The sequence below is a fragment of the Mobula hypostoma genome, chromosome 3, assembly GCF_963921235.1.
Source record: "Mobula hypostoma chromosome 3, sMobHyp1.1, whole genome shotgun sequence".
Taxonomy (NCBI): domain Eukaryota; kingdom Metazoa; phylum Chordata; class Chondrichthyes; order Myliobatiformes; family Myliobatidae; genus Mobula; species Mobula hypostoma.
In genome coordinates, this window is record NC_086099.1 from 214,560,428 (window position 1) to 214,582,111 (window position 21,684).

General features: G+C 40.6%; 1 protein-coding gene across 8 annotated transcripts in view; it reads right to left on the minus strand.

Annotated features, from left to right (window-relative positions):
- galnt11 (UDP-N-acetyl-alpha-D-galactosamine:polypeptide N-acetylgalactosaminyltransferase 11 (GalNAc-T11)) overlaps window positions 1-21,684 on the minus strand; it is a 137,948-nt gene that overhangs the window by 15,610 nt on the left and 100,654 nt on the right. For all 8 annotated transcript variants that reach the window (XM_063044451.1, XM_063044452.1, XM_063044457.1 and 5 more), the window contains 6 exons: window positions 20,881-21,047; window positions 19,919-20,044; window positions 18,125-18,374; window positions 15,319-15,436; window positions 12,143-12,295; window positions 10,006-10,230 (listed from right to left, as the gene is read on the minus strand). In XM_063044451.1, coding sequence (XP_062900521.1) covers window positions 10,006-10,230; window positions 12,143-12,295; window positions 15,319-15,436; window positions 18,125-18,374; window positions 19,919-20,044; window positions 20,881-21,047 — 1,039 coding nt within the window. The remainder of the gene's footprint in view (window positions 1-10,005; window positions 10,231-12,142; window positions 12,296-15,318; window positions 15,437-18,124; window positions 18,375-19,918; window positions 20,045-20,880; window positions 21,048-21,684) is intronic.

Consider the following 21,684-nt stretch of genomic DNA (forward strand, 5'->3'; position numbering starts at 1 on the left):
TCCTTCAGCCAACCACAATGCCTACCTTGGCTAATCCTGCTTACCCCTTAAACTTTTCCTTTCAATATATGTACTCTTCTAAAAGGTCTTTTAAACACTGTAATTGTACCCACCTTTACCATTTCCTCTGGCAACTCGTTTCATCCCACCACTCCGTGTGGAGAAACCTTTCCCTCAGATCCCCTTTAAATCTTTCTCCTCTCACTTTAAACCTATGCTCTCTAGACTTTAGACTTCCCTGTTCCTGGAAAATGAGTGTATCAATTTACTCTGCCCATCAAGGTTACCCCTGTGCCTCCTCCATTCCAGTCTCATGCTATGCAATCTTTCCTTACAACTCAAATACTCCAGTCGTTGTCACGTATCTGCATCTTTCCAGCTCAACGACATCCCTCCCACAGCTTAGCAATTTGTCAGCCTCACAGAGGTTGATATGTCAACTTCTACTCTATGTGACACATGCAATGTGAAATGACCCTGTGGATGCCGGCACCAACCCATCCATTTCATTACCAGTTGCTTCAGGATGTGCTAGAGTCTGATTCAGAGTAACCTGACCTCAGAAAACCTATTTCACTTTATCAGCTGACAACACAGGTGTAGAAGGGCACAGACCTAATGCAGGCAAATGGATTAGTGTAAAAGGGCATCAAGGTCAATACTGACAAGAAGGACCAAAAGAGCTCATTTGTGTTGTATGATCCAGGACTCATTTCTATATTCTCAGTTTCTTTCTCACTTAAGTCTAAGAATAAGTCACAATGAAAATGCACACACTTAAAGGAATTTATCCCCCCACAAAATGTTCAAGGAACTTGCCTCATCAGCTGCTGTTTCCAGTGTAAAATATTAGCACTAGCTGCAGTGCAAGTGATTGGTGATTCTCCCATCAATCGCAGCTAGAGATCATTCTGTTGTAGATGACTGGAATTGATTTTAACCCTACAATTTATGTTACCATCATTGCAACTTAAGGAGCAATCACCCTGCTATTTTTGGAAAGTCTCATAATAGTTATGACTACAAGTTCTTGTTCCATTCTATAGATGATTTTCCTGTAGTGCACAGTAGACTGTTAACTGAACCCTCTATATTTCCAATTCACTGGTTAATACAGTGCATTACATCAATTCAGGTTTTGGTTTTAGAGTTTTGGCCAAAAGCAAATTAGCTGAAAGAGCCATGAGTTTTTTTTATAACGTGTTTTATTTAAAACACAAGATTGTCGCAATCTGTTGAAAATGAAAAACAATATCAAAGAATGAAAAAAGGAAGCCAGCCATTTTACAATTTTTTTTATAACTAACTGAGAAAGGGAAATTGATGAGCAGCAGTAATTAACTGAGGTAGAGTATTTAAAATACTTCCCAAGAGGAGTAATTGGTCTCACAGGTACAGGACAGGTTAGTAGTGAAGCAATATAACCACACTCCAGAGACTGGCAAGTGGCCACTGGCCACTGGAGCTCAGGAACTTGATTTAAAACTCTTCAGATTTTTTAATATATAGATTTTACATTTATTAATATAAACAGTTTCATCCAATTAGAAATTGAAGCAATTTCACAGAAATGCATCAACATGCTTCACTACTTGATACCAGGTATGGTCAACTTGCAAGATTGACCTCAACATGATAGATATCCAGTACATGTTAATGCAAAACAGATTAAACTTCCTGTTTCCATCTTGAATACTCTTGTTTTTTACATTGCAGAGTTTTGGTACAGATGCATAGGCATAAACATAGGTTTGTCCAGCAGCCGGGGATAACTTGGGAACAATGCCCACCAGTGTGGAACATTCATAAAGGCTGAAACATTTACATAGGCCTGAATACTGGATAGGAATAAGGAGAAGTGAAAGATTACTCAGGGAACAAATAATTTAATTATGCAAAGGTTACTCACTTCTCTGCAAAACACTGTAGCTATTTTATTTCTCAAGGGTTCTGAATTAATTGCAATCTTATTACAGCAAATTAATTGCCTTTCAGTTAAACTGATTCACAGAAATCGACAGGAAAAAAATGATTGTCAAAGACTACTGAATGTTGGTGAACTAACTGTCATAGTCCTATGAAGTTATCGCATTTCGGAGAATTGAGCAATAGTTTAAGAATGCATTATTTCTGTGACATTACTGGATGTAAGTTCTATTATTACATTCATTTACTGGACTAAATAATTCTACACTTTTAAACGTTTTACATGTCACACTGACAATTGCCACAGTGGAATGTGTAATGGGTGACAGAATGGATCTCAGGTCGAATATTGAGGAGTATTTCTCCAAGGACACAGTGAAGAAAACCAGAGTAGATATCGCCAATGTTATCACAGCTGTAATATTCAGCAAGAAACTAACATTTCAGAGACAATTTTGTTTTTCAAGATTTCTTTTTCACTACTTAAGCACATGTGTTTTTAAGAAGCTTGTCTCACTGAGTCATTTCCTACCACAAGAATCGAAACCAATAATCAGAGGCAGGAGCCGAATTGAGGTTGCTGCACTTTAGGGTGCCGGCCTCTGGGGCTCTCAGGCTATGTTGGTGGATAATGATAATGAGGTTAGCCAACTGTCCCCTTCAGCATTAAGGAGATGAATAATATCAGGTGTAACTAAGCAAATGGCTTTATCATTTTTTACATGAATCCAGCAAGCAGGACAGGTTTGTAAATTATAAACACATGAGATTTTACAGAAAATCCAGAGCAACATATACAAACTGCTGGAGGAATTCAGCAGGTCAGGCAGCATCAATACAGAGGAATAAACTGTCAACGTCAGGACTGGAAAGGAAGGTGGGGGCGGGGAATGAAATGACAAGCTTGGAGATGATGTTTGGAAACAAAGGGCTGAAGAAGGGATCGAATAGGTGGGGAGAAAGGGAAGAGGAGAGGCAGCGGAGGGACGTGATGGGCAGGTGAGGAAAAGAGAAGGGGCAGTGGGAACCCAGAATGGATAAAGGGGAAAGGGAGAGAAAATTACCAGAAGTTAGAGAACTCATCAGGTTCGTGGCTACCCAGATGGAAGAGGAGTTGTTGCTCTTCCAACCTGAAAGTGCCCTCATCATTGTAGTATAGGAGGCCATGGACCGACGTATCAGAGTGGGAAGTGGGTAGCCACCAGAAAATCCCATCTTCCTTTGACAGACGGACAGGTTTGCTCCTGCTACCCTAGACTAGGACATCATCAATGGCATGAATATCACAGTGATGACTTCTGTGGAGCAGTTGCTCTGTTATTTAAGCAACTGTTTAATATGTTGGTTCCATTTCACTAACTAGTCTGTGGAATATAATCCATGAACAGCAGACCTTCCTAGTCTATACCCACTTCTTGAGAGCTGCAGAAAGAGTTAAAAAGCAATTTCTTTCCATCTATAGATCATGGAAATAAAATCTTATACAACTCTATCAGGTCACCTCTCATCCTCCGTCACTCCACAGAGAAAAGGTCAAGTTCACTCAACCGATTCTCATAAGGCACATTCTCCAATCCAGGCAACATCTTTGTAAATCTCCTCTGCACTCTCTCTATAGTATCTGCATCCTTCCTGTAGTGAGGTGACCAGAACTGAACACAGTACTCCAAGTGGGGTCTGACCAAGGTCTTGTATAGCTTTAACATTACCTCATGGCTCTTGAACTCAATCCCAAGGTTGATGAATGCCAACACATCATGTTTCTTCTTAACAACACTGTCAACCTGTGCAGCAGCTTTGAGTGTCCTATGATCCTCCTAGTCCTCCACACTGCCAGAAGTCTTACCATTAATACTATATTCTGTCTTCATATTTGACCTACCAAAATGAACCACTTCACACTTATCTGGGTTGAACGCCATTGGCCACTTCTCAGCCCAGTTCTGCATCCTATGTCCCACTGTAACCTCTGACAACCCTCCAGACTATCCAGAACACCCCTAACCTTTGTGTCATCAGCAAAATTACTAACCTACCCTTCTACTTCTTCATCCAGGTCAGTTATAAAAATCACAGAACCGATAGCAGCAGAACACCACTGGTTACCTTCCTCCATGCAGAATACGAACCAAGGATGGGAGCTCAACATTCAGGGATATTCAATATTCAGGAGGGATAGACATGAAAGAAAAGGAGGTGGGGTGGCGTTGCTGGTTAGAGAGGAGATTAACACAATAGAAAGGAAGGACATAAGCCGGGAGGATGTGGAATCGATATGGGTGGAGCTGCATAACACTAAGGGGCAGAAAACGCTGGTGGGAGTTGTGTATAGGCCACCTAACAGTAGTAGTGAGGTTGGGGATGGTATTAAACAGGAAATTAGAAATGTGTGCAATAAAGGAACAGCAGTTATAATGGGTGACTTCAATCTACATGTAGATTGGGTGAACCAAATTGGTAAGGGTGCTGAGGAGGAGGATTTCTTGGAATGTATGCGGGATGGTTTTTTGAACCAACATGTCAAGGAACCAACAAGAGAGCAGGCTATTCTAGACTGGGTATTGAGCAATGAGGAAGGGTTAATTAGCAATCTTGTCGTGAGAGGCCCCTTGGGTAAGAGTGACCATAATATGGTGGAATTCTTCATTAAGATGGAGAGTGACATAGTTAATTCAGAAACAAAGGTTCTGAACTTAAAGAAGGGTAACTTTGAAGGTATGAGATGTGAATTAGCTAAGATAGACTGGCAAATGACACTTAAAGGGTTGACGGTGGATATGCAATGGCAAGCATTTAAAGATCGCATGGATGAACTACAACAATTGTTCATCCCAGTTTGGCAAAAGAATAAATCAAGGAAGGTAGTGCACCCATGGCTGACAAGGGAAATTAGGGATAGTATCAATTCCAAAGAAGAAGCATACAAATTAGCCAGAAAAAGTGGCTCACCTGAGGACTGGGAGAAATTCAGAGTTCAGCAGAGGACGACAAAGGGCTTAATTAGGAGGGGGAAAAAAGATTATGAGAGAAAACTGGCAGGGAACATAAAAAACTGACTGTAAAAGCTTTTATAGATATGTGAAAAGAAAAAGATTGGTTAAGACAAATGTAGGTCCCCTACAGACAGAAACAAGTGAATTGATTATGGGGAGCAAGGACATGGCAGACCAATTGAATACTTACTTTAGTTCTGTCTTCACTAAGGAGGACATAAATAATCTTCCAGAAATAGTAGGGGACAGAGGGTCCAGTGAGATGGAGGAACTGAGCGAAATACATGTTAGTAGGGAAGTGGTGTTAAGTAATTGAAGGGATTAAAGGCAGATAAATCCCCAGGGCCAGATGGTCTGCATCCCAGAGTGCTTAAGGAAGTAGCCCAAGAAATAGTGGATGCATTAGTGATAATTTTTCAAAACTCTTTAGATTCTGGACTAGTTCCTGAGGATTGGAGGGTGGCTAATGTAACCCCACTTTTTAAAAAAGGAGGGAGAGAGAAACCAGGGAATTATAGACCGGTTAGCCTAACATCGGTGGTGGGGCAACTGCTAGAGTCAGTTATCAAAGATGTGATAACAGCACATTTGGAAAGCGGTGAAATCATCGGACAAAGTCAGCATGGATTTGTGAAAGGAAAATCATGTCTGACGAATCTCATAGAATTTTTTGAGGATGTAACTAGTAGAATGGATAGGGGAGAACCAGTGGATGTGGTATATTTGGATTTTCAAAAGGCTTTTGACAAGGTCCCACACAGGAGATTAGTGTGCAAACTTAAAGCACACGGTATTGGGGGTAAGGTATTGATGTGGATAGAGAATTGGTTGGCAGACCAGGAAGCAAAGAGTGGGAATAAATGGGACCTTTTCAGAATGGCAGGCAGTGACTAGTGGGGTACCGCAAGGCTCAGTGCTGGGACCCCAGTTGTTTACAATATATATTAATGACTTGGATGAGGGAATTAAATGCAGCATCTCCAAGTTTGCGGATGACACGAAGCTGGGCGGCAGTGTTAGCTGTGAGGAGGATGCAGGGTGACTTGGATAGGTTGGGTGAGTGGGCAAATTCATGGCAGATGCAATTTAATGTGGATAAATGTGAAGTTATCCACTTTGGTGGCAAAAACAGGAAAACAGATTATTATCTGAATGGTGGCCGATTAGGAAAAGGGGAGGTGCAACGAGACCTGGGTGTCATTATACACCAGTCATTGAAAGTGGGCATGCAGGTACAGCAGGCGGTGAAAAAGGCGAATGGTATGCTGGCATTTATAGCAAGAGGATTCGAGTACAGGAGCGGGGAGGTACTACTGCAGTTGTACAAGGCCTTGGTGAGACCACACCTGGATTATTGTGTGCAGTTTTGGTCCCCTAATCTGAGGAAAGGCATCCTTGCCATAGAGGGAGTACAAAGAAGGTTCACCAGATTGATTCCTGGGTTGGCAGGACTTTCATATGATGAAAGACTGGATGAACTAGGCTTATACTCGTTGGAATTTAGAAGGTTGAGGGGGGATCTGATTGAAATGTATAAAATCCTAAAGGGATTGGACAGGCTAGATGCAGGAAGATTGTTCCCGATGTTGGGGAAGTCCAGAACGAGGGGTCACAGTTTGAGGATAAAGGGGAAGCCTTTTAGGACCGAGATTAGGAAAAACTTCTTCACACAGAGAGTGGTGAATCTGTGGAATTCTCTGCCACAGGAAACAGTTGAGGCCAGTTCATTGGCTATATTTAAGAGGGAGTTAGATATGGCCCTTGTGGCTAAAGGGATCAGGGGGTATGGAGGGAAGGCTGGTACAGGGTTCTGAGTTGGATGATCAGCCATGATCATACTGAATGGCGGTGCAGGCTCGAAGGGCCGAATGGCCTACTCCTGCACCTATTTTCTATCTTCTTGCCTTCTGCGGGCAAGCCAATTCTGGATCCACAAAACAAGGTCTCCTTGGATCCCATGCCTCCTTACTTTCTGAATGAGCCTTGCATGGGGAACATTATCAAATGCCTTACTGAAGTCCATATACACTACATCCATTGCTCTATCTTCATCAATGTGTTTTGTTACATTTCAAAGAATTCAATCAGGCTCGTAAGGCACGACCTGCCTTTGACAAAGCCATGCAGACTATCCCTAATCAGATTACATCTCTGCAACTGCGCATAAATCCTGCCTTTCACAAAATTCTCCAATAACTTGCCCACCTGAAGTAAGACTCACTGGTCTATAATTTCCTGGGTTATCTCTACTCCCTTTCTTGAACAAGGGAACAACATTTGCAACCCTCCAATCCTCTGGTATTCTCACGTCCCTATTGATGATGCAAAGATCATTGCCAGATGCTCAGCAATTTTCTCCCTCACTTCCCACAGTAGCCTGGGGCACATCTCGTCTAGTCCCGGCAATTTATCTAATTTAATGCTTTTCAAAAGGTCCAGCACATACTCTTTCTTAATATCTATATGCTCAAACATTTCAGTCTGCTGTAACTCATCCCCACAATTGCCAAGGTCCTTCTCACTGGTGAATATCGAAGCAAAGTATTCATTAAGTACCTGCGCTGCCTCCTCTGACTCCATGCACACCTTTCGACTATCGCACGTGATTGGTCCTATTCGCACACAGCTCATCCTTTTGCTCTTCACATACTTGTAGAATGCCTTGGGGTTTTTCTTAATCTTGCCCGCCAAGACCTTCTCACGGCCGCTTCTCAGTCTCCTAATTTCATTCTTGAGCTCCTTCCTGCGTATTTTCTAGAACTCAATCAGTACCTAGTTTCTTAAACTTTAGTAAGCATTTCTTTTCTTCTTAACTAGATTTTCCACATCCTTAGTACAGCATGGTTCTTTTACCTTACTATCCTTTCTCTGCCTCAATGGAACATACCTCTGCAGAACGCTATGCAAATGTTCCCTGAACATTTGCCACATTTCTGCCGTACATTTCCCTGAGAACATCTGCTTCCAAGTTCTGCCTAATAGCATCATATTTCCCCCACCCCAATTAAATGTTTTCCCAAACTGTCTGCTCCTATCCCTCTCCAGTGCTATGGTAAAGGAGATAGCTTTCCCACTGAGATCTGACACCGGCCCAGGTTCCTTTCCCCAATACCAGATCAAGAATCTATCAACCTCCACTTCAAATATACCCAATGACCTGGCCTCCACAGCTGCCTATGTCAATGAATTCCACAGATTCACCACCCTCTGGCTAAAGAAATTCCTCCTCATCTGTTCTAAAGGGACATCCTTCTATTTTGAGGCTCCCCCCCAGTATTGAAAACATCCTCTCCATATCCACTGTATCTAAGCCTTTCAATGTTTGATTGGTTTCAACGAGATCCCCCTTCTAAACTCCAACAAGTACAAGCTCAGAGCCATCAAACGCTCATCATGTTAACCCTTTCATTCCTGGGATCATTCTTGCGCACCTCCTCTGGAACTTCTCCAATGCCGGCACATTGTTTTTAGATAAAGGGCTCAAAATACTCAAGTGCAGTCTAACCAATATCTTATAAACCCTGAATATTACACCTTTGCTTTTATATTCTAGTCTTCTTGAAATGAATGCTAACATTGCATTTCCTTTCTTCACTTCTGCAAACTGCACAGCAGGGTTGTGTAATGGTTAGCACAACGCTTTACGGTATCGGCAACCCAGGTTCAGTTCCTGCTGCTGCCTGTAAAGAGTTTGTACATTCTTCCCGTAACCACGTGGGTTTCCTCCGGGTGCTCTGATTTCCTCCCACAGTCCAAACATGTACCAGTTGGTAGGTTAATTGGTCATTGCAAATTGTCCCATGATTAGACTAGGACTGCTGGGCAGTGTGACTCGAAGAGCCAGAAATCCCTATTCCATGCTGTATCTCAACAGATAAATAAACTAATAAATAAAGACTTGCACAATTGTTTATGTGCCTGTAACTAGAGCAGATTCACTGAAGAGCTCTTTATCTGACCACTCCTGCTATGACAGAATATGCAGCAAGTCTCCCACTTGAATCCACCTCAGATCCCACAAATCATCCAACATTGCAGAGTCATGAGCAAATGCTGTATTTCCATACAGATTTCATAAATGCTTAATATTTTATTGCCACGCATGAAGGTTTAACATGAATTTATCACCACAATTTGTCATTAATCTTTGTCAAGTGTTCATTACATACGACTTCACTTAGGAGGCACTCTCCAAGAGTGTGCAACAAGGAAGATGTGAGGATAATGTGGATACTGAATTTCTGAGATGATGATGGATGGAAATTTCTAGCTTAGTTTGGAGAGCTCCTTGCTTTGTACATGGAAATATAATCAGTCGGAAACCCAGTATCCACTGGTTGTGGGACTGTGAGGATTCTTTTGTACTGTGATTTTGTGAGGTAGTAATATGCTCCACTCCCATTCTGTTCTACTGTAGGGCACCTCTTACCTAATCTGCAGGTCAGCAAACAGAGGAAATTAAAGGATAGTTTTGATAGCTTTCATCTTAGACTGGATACAGTGAAAATGCTGTTTCTGATTCAGGATGGAAAGTATTATTTTCACTGTCAATTGGGCAATAGTATGAAGGATTGAAACTGATTTTGTGCACATAATCTGGCTTTGATTATCTTCCACCCACTGCACTTCTTGCAAGGGATATCACTCTGCTTTTAAAAGGAAAACCTGCTGTATTTTTCTGTCACAAATTTTGCCAAACAATAATCAACTGTTTATTACCGCCACTGTCATAAACCCTGCTCTATATTCAATTCTTTGGCTGACAAGACTATTGTCGATATTCATACTTCAAAATTCAGCCTGGTTTTTTTATTGTCAGAAAAATTTGGTGCAAGTTGCAAACAGCAAGCAATTAAATGTTGTAAATTTTGTGTTGTGGAAATTCAGGATAATCAGGATGATCATAATACTAGATTACTGTAGGCACCTATTATGCTGTAACCCAAAAAACTGCACAAAAAAGACTGAAACGTACAACAGAAGGACTAATAATACTCTCTTAAAAGTTCTCAAAACTAACACCAGGATTTTACAACAGTTTTTCAAAATGTCTTTGTTAATTTGGCACATTGTGACTGAGCCTTACCCTTCCATGCTGAAGAACCTTTGGCCGTTTCAGAGCTCTATTAACCAATACTGGCTGCTGCACTCTGGCTTTTTCATTTGGTCCAAGAACTTGCATCTCTGGGTAGATATTGTCCAGGTACCACTTGAATGATTTACAACCGAGTCTCCTTCTCAACTGAATACGTTCACTAATGTTACCGTAGCTCTGGGCTATGAGCTCAGGCCGGAGGGCGTAGTATTGTTCCTGAAATATTTTTTTAAAGAAAAGATGTATGCAGTTAAAATTGAAGATGAATATATTTTTCTAAAGACTCAAGAAAGTTCTCCAGAGGTGGAGCAAAGTGATGATGACGCTAAACGGTGACTCCTTTGCTCGCATCTTCGGAAACAGCTAGCTCTATTTCCACCTTTAATATCTTTATTTTTCCCTTTCAGGATTTTTTCGAAGACCCCGACCTGGAGTTACATGCTGACTACGTTTCTTTGCAGGAATGGGACCCACTCTCGGGGTCTCATAATTAGCCACTGTTGTTCGGCATGCCAAGGGCTCGGCCTAAGAGTCCGGCTCGGCTTTGGAAGCCTAGGATCTCGGGGCTCTGGAGATGGGTGGATCAAAGGTTGGTATCATGTGTGGTCAGGGGAGTCAGAATATCTACGGCTGTGTGTCCAGATCTTTGGGCACAGAGCTCAAAAAAGAACAACGTCAGACTTCTAACATCATAAACCAGCAAGTTGTTTGTTACATCTCCCCGCTCGCTGTGAAAATGGAGACACCTCTTTCTCCCTTATTAGGGAGAGAGAGCCTGTGGTATGTCGAATACCAGATGAAACGCAAAGTCTTTGGGGTAAATGCAAGTCTGTGTCTTTGCTGTTGCTTTGCTCATGCTTGAGTGCTTGGTGGTGGGTGCTGATGCTTTTTTTGCCGGTGGAGATAGGGAATGTTGCTTTCTGCCACTTACGTGTGGGAGGGAGGGGAGCTTGTGGGGGGTACTTTGGGTTCTAACATTTAACTGTCATTCATTCTTTGGGGTACTCCTCTGTTTTCGTGGGTTTCTGTGAAGAAAAAGCATTTCAGGATGTATATTGTATACATTTCTCTGACATTAAATGTACTTTTGAAACCTTTTAAGTGAAGAAACCCTGACAATTTATAATAGGAGAAGAAAACATCTTGATGGAGATATTGTGAAGATAATTAAATCGACATAAATTAATCACAGCATTTGATTAAATAAAGTTCAAAGTTCAGAGTAAATGTATTACCAAAGTAAATCTGAAATATGAATCCTGAAACAATCAGACTGTCATAAAATCATGTGAAGATGATAGCAATAAATTATACAAGAATACAAACAGGTGGGTAAAATAGACAGCTGCACAGGAGATCCAGTTAATGAGGAAAAATGTGAGGCGATGCATTTTGTGAGGGAGAATGAGGTGAGGCAATATAGAATACTGATCTGAAGGAGGAGCAGGAACCTGAAATATGGGTGCACACGTCATTGAAAGTGGTTTCATTAGTAGAGGTTTAGAGTGGGAAAGCGGGGAGTTCACGTCTCAGCTGGAGTTGTGTGTTCATCTCTGGTCACCTCACTATGAGAAGTACGTGAAGATGGAGAAGAGATTTATGATGACAGTTTCTGGAATGAAGGATTGTGATTACAAGGATAGTTAGGGGAGGCTGAGTCTGTTTTCTTTGGAGAAAGCAGAGGAGTGATTTGATAATATATGATATGGGATATGGATAGAGTGAGCAGTGGGAGGAGGGGACATGAACTAAGGGTCACAGATACAAAGCAAAGAGAAATGAATTAAATTAAAAATTATTATATAGAAAAAAAATCCTCATTTTTAATTTTATATATGACTGGAATCTGGAAATCCCTAATGGAGGCAGGTTCCATTGTGGTCTTAAGGAGGAAACTAGATAAACTATATTGTGAGGGAAAATATTACAAGGGTTAGAGTGTAGATCTGGTAGAGAGCCAGAGTGGATACAGTGAGTTGAATGAGCTGCTTCTGGTTTGTAGCCATTATATCAGATGGCCAACAATCTTAAATGGACCAGAAATGCTTTTGCTACATCTCAAAAGCTACTCATTCTATACATCCAACCTTGTTAACTTAACCTTTATCTGGTCTATGATGTAACGTACCTTATACTCATCCATCCAGACATGTGCCAGACGAAGAGAATTGTGTGTCATGGTATCCCGCCCTTTAGGCGAACCATATGGTCGGCGTTTTCGGAAAATATGCCCTACCCTGGAGCATGGAATTATTTCTAGCCGGCCGCCGCACATCCAAATCTGAACCAAAGGATAATGACGGAATATTACCAAATAGTACAAAGCAGGAATCATGAATAATGGACATAACTTAATATTTCTGAAACTAGGAAGATTTTTAATTATTCATTTTAATTTTTGATAATCAAAAACCCACTCACCCTGGATATTCACTCTTCTCCACAACCACCCCCCCCCCAATCAGGCAGAGCCTGAAAGCATCAAGGACAGCTTGTACCCTCCCCGCACTGTTAGAAGACAACTGAACCCATCTCTTGTACAATAAGCTGGACCCTTGACCTCGGAATCTACATTGTTATGACCTTGCGCCTTATACTGTCAGTCGGCATGGCACTTTCTCTGTATTTCTAAGAGTTTATTCTGCACTCCGTTATGGTTTTAACCTTGTATTACCTCAATGCACTGTTGTGATGAACTGATCTGTATAAATGGTATGCAAAACAAGTTTCTCACTGTACCTAAGTACATGTGATAATAACAAACCGATTTACCAATTTGATTTACCAGTTTTGTGGAAGTTCCATTTTAAAAAATTGACCTGCACATTAACTGCCTGAGCTTCAATAGGATACTATTGTGAAATCCTTAAATTTATGTACGTCGGTGCCTTACTTGAGGACCAAAGATCAGCTGTGGAGGCCCAATCTGCTGGCCTATAATGAAATGCAAATTTCCAAATGGTAATTTCAACAAAATCGTTAGGAGTAGCTGACAAGCAGAGGCCAAGTGTTGTAGTACAGGGGGAGGGGGAGAGGGGGAGGTCTGACCAGGGGATTGCCCAGCTCCTTTCACAACTATTAAAGAGTGAGACAGGTCAGTTATAAAGTGGACTTAAGAACAGGCTGACACAAAATAGAATTCATGTCATGAATGTGAATCATAAGTCCACTTTTTAGTTCAGTTTTGTATCTGGTTTCTCCTGCCTTTCAAATTCTTCAAAAAATTTGACGTTAAAACATACTTCCAGTAGGAGCCATTATGATTCAGGTCATTCCATGTCAATTCTACATACTGAATAAAAGATGGAAATGCCCTCATCTTTGGAAGAGAAAAACTTTAATATTAAAACGCCTTCTGTGATCTCAAGATGCCCATAAGCTCTTTACTTTCTCCACAGTGAGAAAGGATCAATGCCTGCAGTGAGCTCCCACAACCTGGCAATAACTGGGTAATCTATTTTTGTAGTGGTCTTGGGTGGGGGGGGGGGGAGATAATTATCCAGAACGCCAGTTCTTCTCTGAAGCACATTTAAAGCTAACTGAAGGTAGACAAGGCCACTTTTTAACCTAACATGTCCCATGACATTTACCTAGTTGAGCTACAATTGGGATGCTGATGTTGCAATCTACAAATATAATTACACCATCTGTATTTAAGTTATTTATTTAACACAGCCAGTCATCCTTTCTTGGGAAAGTCATCAAATATTGTAAATTCTGACACCATGCCACAAAAGACATATAGACCAGAAGATGCAAAGCTTGGACCAAAAGGTGGATTCTGAGTGAGGACTTTAAAGAAAATTAGAAATTTCAGACGAAGGCCTAAGCAGCCAAAGGCACAGTCACAGTCACCACTGTCAAAGCAGAGCCATGACTGGAAAAGAATAGATTTCTGGGCAGGCTCCAAGACTGGAGACAAGGATATAAGTAGGGACAAAATCTAGGAGGGATTTGAAATCCAAGGATGAGAAATAAGGTGTTGTTCAACCAGGAGCCAACACAAGTCTGCAAGACAACAGTGGTGGGCCAACATGCTAACATACCTGTTGGGAGAAGAGCAGCAGTTTTGAAAGAACTTACACTTAAAACAGGAAAAGTGAGACAGGTTCACCTGGAGTCAATCTTAAAGTAGCAAAGATTAGGGTGAGGGTTTCATCAGAAGATGAGCTGAGCAAAGGCAGAGTTGTGTGGGTGGAAATGGGCACATTGGTATGGTATTTACATTAAGCTGGAAACTTATCTTACGGCTAGATACGAGACTGTGATCATGAAGAACCTTATTCAGTTTGCCAAGGATAGGGAAGAAAGCAATGACTGGGAACAAATGCAATCCCATGCTGTTGGATGAAAGAGGTACATTTTAAAAGGCTGGTATGTGGTCAACTTCATGAACCCATTGCATCAAGCTAAGAAACTGAAGATCATCTTTGTCACACAAGTTCTGGAAGATGGAGATATGGTCTTATGAGGTTGAGAGGGATAATAAATCAGCCATGATGGAATGATGGTGCAGACTCAATAGGTTGAATGGCCTAATTCTGCTCCTATGTCTTAAGGAAACTTGAAGGATACAACATATCTGAGGACAGAGGGATCAAAGGTTGCTTTTTGAGCAGAGGGGTACAGTACGCAATGGGAATGAACCCATGAACCAGTAACAGTATCAGCCAGTATAGATTTCAGGAATGAATGCTTGGATTAAGCAGCTTAATGGGAATAGGATAGAATTCCAAGTTGACGTAAAGGGAAAAAGATAGGTGTGTAGAGCTAGGATGGGGTTAGCTTTAAAAGTTTGGCCTGGTACACTGGAGAAAAGATAAAATGCGGCAGAGATAGATGATAGGATCCATACTTCTGAAGCATTTATTCACAAATCTGTTCAAAATTGCTTTCTTTGGATCTCAGGGAGCAGGCAGGAAGAGAAGAGACCAATTATTTTAACAGGGGCTAAGACATCAAAAGTGATGCTAGATTGCTAGCTCGGTAGTTGCTGTGGTGAAGGGAGAGCTACTTGGTAGATAGTTGAGATTTTGAAAGTGCAGGTGAAAATAAGAGACAGAAGGGGGGCTTGTATTGGGAGAGTCACAAGGAAGTGATCGTGGAAATACCAATAAAGAATGAGGCAGACAAAAGGAGAAATGGGAAAATATTTACAAATAACTGAGCTCGTAATCTGACGAAGATTTGTTGAAAATGTTTATGTATATCATTTGGAAGGAAATTTATCTCTGTAAATTTGACCATACAAAACAGTGCACTCTACTATATTTTAAAATTGAGGGAAAATTCAAATAGTATTACCCTAAATGAAATTTCCAGATTTTCTCCTCCCCAAATATCCATGCCACTGTCATACTGTCCAAGTTCATAGAAGTAATGCCTGTCCATTGCAAATAATCCTCCTGCCATTGTAGGTGACCTAAGAAGGAAGAATTTGTAAAGAACTTTGTAAATGTAAGTATATACCAGTGACACAGATCTGAATTATCTTTCGGTTTCTAACTCTGCATACATTAACTGTATTTTAATTATATTAGAACATGGTTGCCCCCTGTTCTTTTCTTAAAAATTGTCAAATATGTAGAGGTATTTCCTAGAGAGCATCAGCATGGCTGAATTCCAAAATAAAAAGAACCTTTTTCAACCCGCTGGTTTCTGTATATCTGCAACAATATCCCTCTGTTAACTGCAAGTACAAACCCCATTTCCAGAAAAGTTGGGATAGTTTAAAATCTGTGATATGTTAATTCACGTGAACCTTTATTTAACTGACAGAAGTACAAAGAAAAGATTTTCGATAGTTTTACTGACCAACTTAATTGTATTTTGTAAACATACATAAATTTAGAATTTGATGGCTGCAACACACTCAACAAAAGTTGGGACAGAGGCATGTTTACCATTGTGTTACATCACCTTTCCCTTTAATAACACTTTTTAATCGTCTTGGAACTGAGGATACTAATTGTAGTAGATTCGCAATTGGAAATTTTGTCCATTCTTGCTTGATATAAGACTTCAGCTGCTCAGCAGTCCGTGGTCTCAGTTGTCTGATTCTCCTCTTCATGATGCGCCATACATTTTCAATAGGAGATAGATCTGGACTGGCAGCAGGCCAGTCAAGCACATGCATTCTGTGTCTACAAAGCCACGCTGTTGTAGCCCGTGCAGAATGTGGTCTGGCATTGTCCTGCTGAAATAAGCATGGACATCCCGGGTTGAGACGTCGCCTTAATGGCAACATATGTCTCTCTAAAATCCTAATATACGCCTCAGAGTCAATGGTACCTTCACATACCTGCAACTCACCCATGCCGTGGGCACTGATGCACCCCCATACCATCACAGATGCTGGCTTTTGCACCTTTCACTGATAACAATCTGGATGGTCGTTTTCACCTTTGGCACGGAGAACTCAACGCCCGTTTTTTTCTGAAAACTAGCTGAAATGTGGACTCATCTGACCACAGCCCACTGTTCCACAGTCTTTCGGTCCATCTGAGATGAGCTCGGGCCCAGAGAACTCGCCGGCATTTCTGCATAGAGTTGATGTATGGCTTCCTCCCTGCGTAATACAGTTTCAAGTTGCATTTCTGGATGCAGCGACGGACTGTGTTGAGTGACAATGGTTTTCCAAAGTACTCCTGAGCCCAGGTGGCTATAATTGTCACAGTAGCATGACGGTTTCTTAGGCAGTGCCGCCTGAGGGCTCAAAGATCACGTGCATTCAACAGTGGTTTCCGACCTTGCCCTTTATGCACTGAGATGTCTCTGAATTCTCTGAATCTTTTCACAATATTATGTACTGTAGATGTTGAAAGACCTAAATTCTCTGCAATCTTGCATTGAGAAATGTTCCTTTTGAATTCTCTCATGAATTTTGGCACAAAGGGGTGAGCCACGACCCATCCTTGCTTGCAAAGACTGAGCCTTTGATGGACGCTACTTTTATACCCAGTCATGGTACCTCACCTGCTACCAATTAGCCTGCTTAATGTGGAGTCTTCCAAACCAGTGTTACTTGAATATTCTGTGCACTTTTCAATCTTATTTTAACTTTATCCCAACTTTTGTTGAGTGTGTTGCAGCCATCAAATTCTAAATTTGTGTATATTTACAAAAAACAATTAAGTTGGTCAGTAAAACTATTGAAAATCTTTTCCTTGTACTTTTGTCAGTTAAATAAAGGTTCACGTGAATTAACATATCACAGATTTTTGTTTATATTGCATTTTGGAAAATATCCCAACTTTTCTGGAAATGGGGTTTGTAGTAATTATTGTGAGGTCAACAGATTAAGCTACTGAACGCACAGCCATTTATCTTGCTGTGACCCCAGACCATGCTGGTACCTTCCTCCCACCTGTGGATGTGTTAGGAGAAAATGGGGAAGAAATTGAAGTAGGAAACAAAGATCTGCTGACAATGGAAGATGGAGAAGTAAATGTGCACATTTATTGGTGTGGGGGAAAAATAATCAGGAAGGCAGGATGCCAGCCTGCAAGATCTGGGCAGAGGCATAAAGAATTATAGCAATATTTTACCAAGGAAACCAAATTATGGAGGTATAGCAAATCAAACGAAGAGATCAGGAAGGTCCGCAGGTTGACATAGATGAGTTCAAAGAAATGGCAGAGGGGTATCCGAAACAAAGTGCAAAGAAATATAAAATATTAGGAAATTTAGAGATTATTTTCTGGCTTGTTCTGCCTGATGGGATGATAGTGTTCAAAAGGAAGTTGAACGTATGCTTGAAAAGAGGACTTTTATTTTTGCCAGCCAGATGCAAATGGCCATCCTCAATGGATGAGGATCACAGAAAGGAAAACAGAATTCAGATAACACCCACTAACACGATTCAACAGCATGAAGCAATAACAAAAAAGCTGAATGTGAAAATGAAAAGAGAAATAAAGGTTGGTTATCTCAGATATCCTTGCTGGTGGCAAGAGAAATTTTGGTTTAAATTATTATGGAGCACATTCCCCTTCATAAAGGCAGATTTGCCAGTTACTATTTTCATGAAGGAACCTTTATCACAGACTGCAAAGAAGTTAAGAAAAACTCATACATAAAAAGCATACAAGGAATAAAACAGGTTTACTACTTGATTGGTGCTGTTGGTCCCTCCGGTCCATTCAACATTGAGGCAGGCACTGGATCCCACTTGAAATGCAGACCCCAGTTAAACCCTCCCCTCACAATTGGGGAAGAGCTGTAGATTAATGTGTCAGTATTGATGATGTCAATCACCGGACACACCACAGTCTTGCGATCCTGCATCACAGGTGTCAGCAGGGGTTGCAGCCACAACTCATTCACCTCACAGTGACTGTCAAGAAACACCAGCACATCCCCTATGGAAAGAAGATGCTAAACAATTAGGTGGCAGAACTGATTTCAAAGCTAAAACTCGTTTATATTAACACCAAGAAGACAACTCAATTGGTGAATCATTAGTAGGGCCCTCACATTATTTAGAATTTAATTTTAAAGAAGAAAATTATTAGCTCTATCGCTATTAATCTTTGGAAAGCCAAGTGAGGTTAATTCAAAAAATGGTAAGAAATACACAGACTTTTATGATATTTAAAAGGGCAGGTCAAAAAAAGCAGTGCAGCAAGAATATTTTTTAAGGTTTCCTTCGTGACAATAATTTGGTACCGCAATCTGTCTAATCACAACACAACATTTATTCCAATATTGTACTTTGAATATTGGAAGACAAATCAGGCTTGTACCAAGATGTCCATTTCGGTGGGGTGAGGCAAGCAGTGGATAGGAGGAGCCTGCACATTTGCCTTAGAATCTGCTTGTCTAACATGCACCCAAGACAAGCGGGCATGCTCATTTGGCTATCAAGGAATGACTGTGATGAGAAGAATAAGTGCAAGCTAATTTCCAGTTTACTTTATTTGAGTTGCTATAAATATATCTAACTATTTTAAGAGCTTTTGTATTTTATTTTAATTATTAATCACAAATTAATTGCATTTTTAATTTTTAACAGCTCTTGTGTTATCCTGTCAACATTAAATCTAAGCCTGAAGGTGTGGAATAAATAACTTTCAAGGATGAGAATCCGCAGGTGCTAGAAATCCAAAGCAACACACACAAAATGCTAGAGGAACTTTCAAGGACTTATGGCAATGAGTTGGTACTTGTAAGAATAGGCCCCAGAATAGACTGGGACACACTTATCAGCGGTGAAACAGTTTCTGGGTGGAAGATAGTGTCAGATCCACTGTAGTTTAAAAAAGGATTTCAATGGCAGTTCACTCAGGCTCTGCACCATTCACAAGGTGATCCAGGCATTCAGTTTAATGGAACTCAATGCACAAGAGGCAAATATAATTAACAATACTCTCACATGATTAAGCTCTGGCAACCAAGACAAACTACACCACCATTCCCTGAAATCTACAATATAATACCACTCTCACAATAAAATGTTCATTAAGTATTACAATGAAGTGGCAGTTTACGTTTACATGATCAGTCTCTATGGCCTGATTCTATGATGCTCTGACTCAGAGGGGAGATAATGCTTCCTTAAAGCTAATGCTGGCATTATAAAGCAAAAAAAAAAGAATTATACTTCTGTAATCGATATACAAGTTAATGAAGGTTTGCAAAACTCATGCCAAAGTGTGGGATGACTTTGGGAAGATCTTTTTTGACTGGTATCAGTAAGATGGGCTCTAACACCTCTTTTGTGTCATAAATACTCTGTGATTATGTATACTTCACAGTGGCAAGTTGTTATGCATTTAGTCAGAACCACAGACCTCCTGCACTTAACTCCCTTCCTGGTCTCGCATCATTACCATTGGAATCCCTCAGGAATCTATTTTAGCCCTCCAGTCCATTTTCCCTCAACATGGCAACAGCATCAGATTACCTGTTGCATGGGATGCACCAATCATTCTGCCACGTATCAATCCCTCTCGTTCAGAGTTTCGCACTAGTTTCACCTTTTTGGGTAGACTATTCCAGATGTAGATCTCGAGCTCATCTTTCAGATTAACTGGCAAAGCAAATCAGAGTGTTAACTTATCTTTTGATGCTGATTCACCAAACCATAAGACACAGGAACAAAAGTAGGCCATTCAGCCCATCAGGTCTGCTCCACCATTCTATTATAGCTCATTTATTATCCCTCTCCACCCCATTCTCCTGCCTTCTCCCCATAACCTTTGACACCCTGATTTATCAAGAACCTACTGAATCACTTTAATGATTTGGCCTTCACAGCCATCTGTGGTAATGAATTCTAGAAGCTCACTGCACTCTGGCTAAAGAAATTCCTCCTCATCTCTGTTCTAAAGGGACATCCTTCTATTCTGAGGCTGTGTCCTCTGGTCCTAGACTCCCATACTGTAGGAAACATCCTGTCTTTGTCACTCTATCTAGGCCTTTCGATATTCGATAGGCTTCATTGAGAATCCCCCCTCATTTTTCAAAATTCCAGCAAGTACAGGCCCAGAGCCACCAGAGGCTCCTCATATGTTAACCCTTTCATTTCAGGATCAGTCTCGTGAACCTCCTCTGGACACTCTCCAATGTCTCTTCACTGCTGTCAGGTGGTCTTGATACTGTGCATCAAGAGATGAACCTGCCTTTCAGGAGGTTGGCTGCTTTTTGGGATCTTAACCCCTTTCATATGAAGACATCAACTGCAAATGACTATGGTAAACAGGTACATGGCTGGAATTTGTGTCCCATACTGGTGTCTGGTCTGTCTAATCATGGATTATATCTGCTGATTTTGGAATCTGGTCTAAGAATGATACAAAATTCAGCACACACCAAGGGAGGGATGAATAGAAGAGAAAATGTAGAGAAAAGCTAAATATGACTCACTGAAATCACTGTTGTCATCTACAAGTATAATTTCGTGCAACAAGTTTGCAGGAGAACGATCCAGCACAGTATGTACTGTCCGCAGTAGAGCTGATAAAGCCTCGTTATAAAAACAGATAATAATGCTGGCAGAAGGCAAATTCACTGGGTAGCTTTTTGCTTTACACCTGATAATAAAAGACAGTCATTTAGTGTTAAACCCAAAAGAAGGAAGTCATAAACTTCAAAAAGAAAACTAACTTTGCCAACTAAAATTCTGCAACTTTGTTTTGATTGACCATGTGGCAATAAGGTGGTGTAAATTGCATTGAAACATATTCTAGTAGTGTGATAATTAAATTCTGCAAGTAATATTTAAAGAAATATTCCTCTTGGTGTTAGAGACAATACTTTTCTTTTTAAAATTATGTTCCACATGATAAGTTGACGTATTGTCTACCTGTCTAGATTACGATCTATTATCAGTGGATACAAACCTAACTCATCCAACCATTCCTCAAAAGACACCCATTATATGTATTACTCTTACAGACTTTCTATGAACTGCTTCTGATGAAATAACATCTTTTCTTAATAATAATACTGACATTGTCCTTTTGACACACAGTAATACTTTGATCTATAATACTGTATTTTTGACTTTTTTTCCTCAAATCCAGTAAAATTGGAAATTGCATATGTAATGTGCTTTTCAATTGAAAAAGCTCACTATCCTAATTACTTCTACCACTTACACTTTTTTAATGCAAAGATATTACAATTTCAAGTCCATGAATTTACTGCAGAATATCATCCGATAATCAT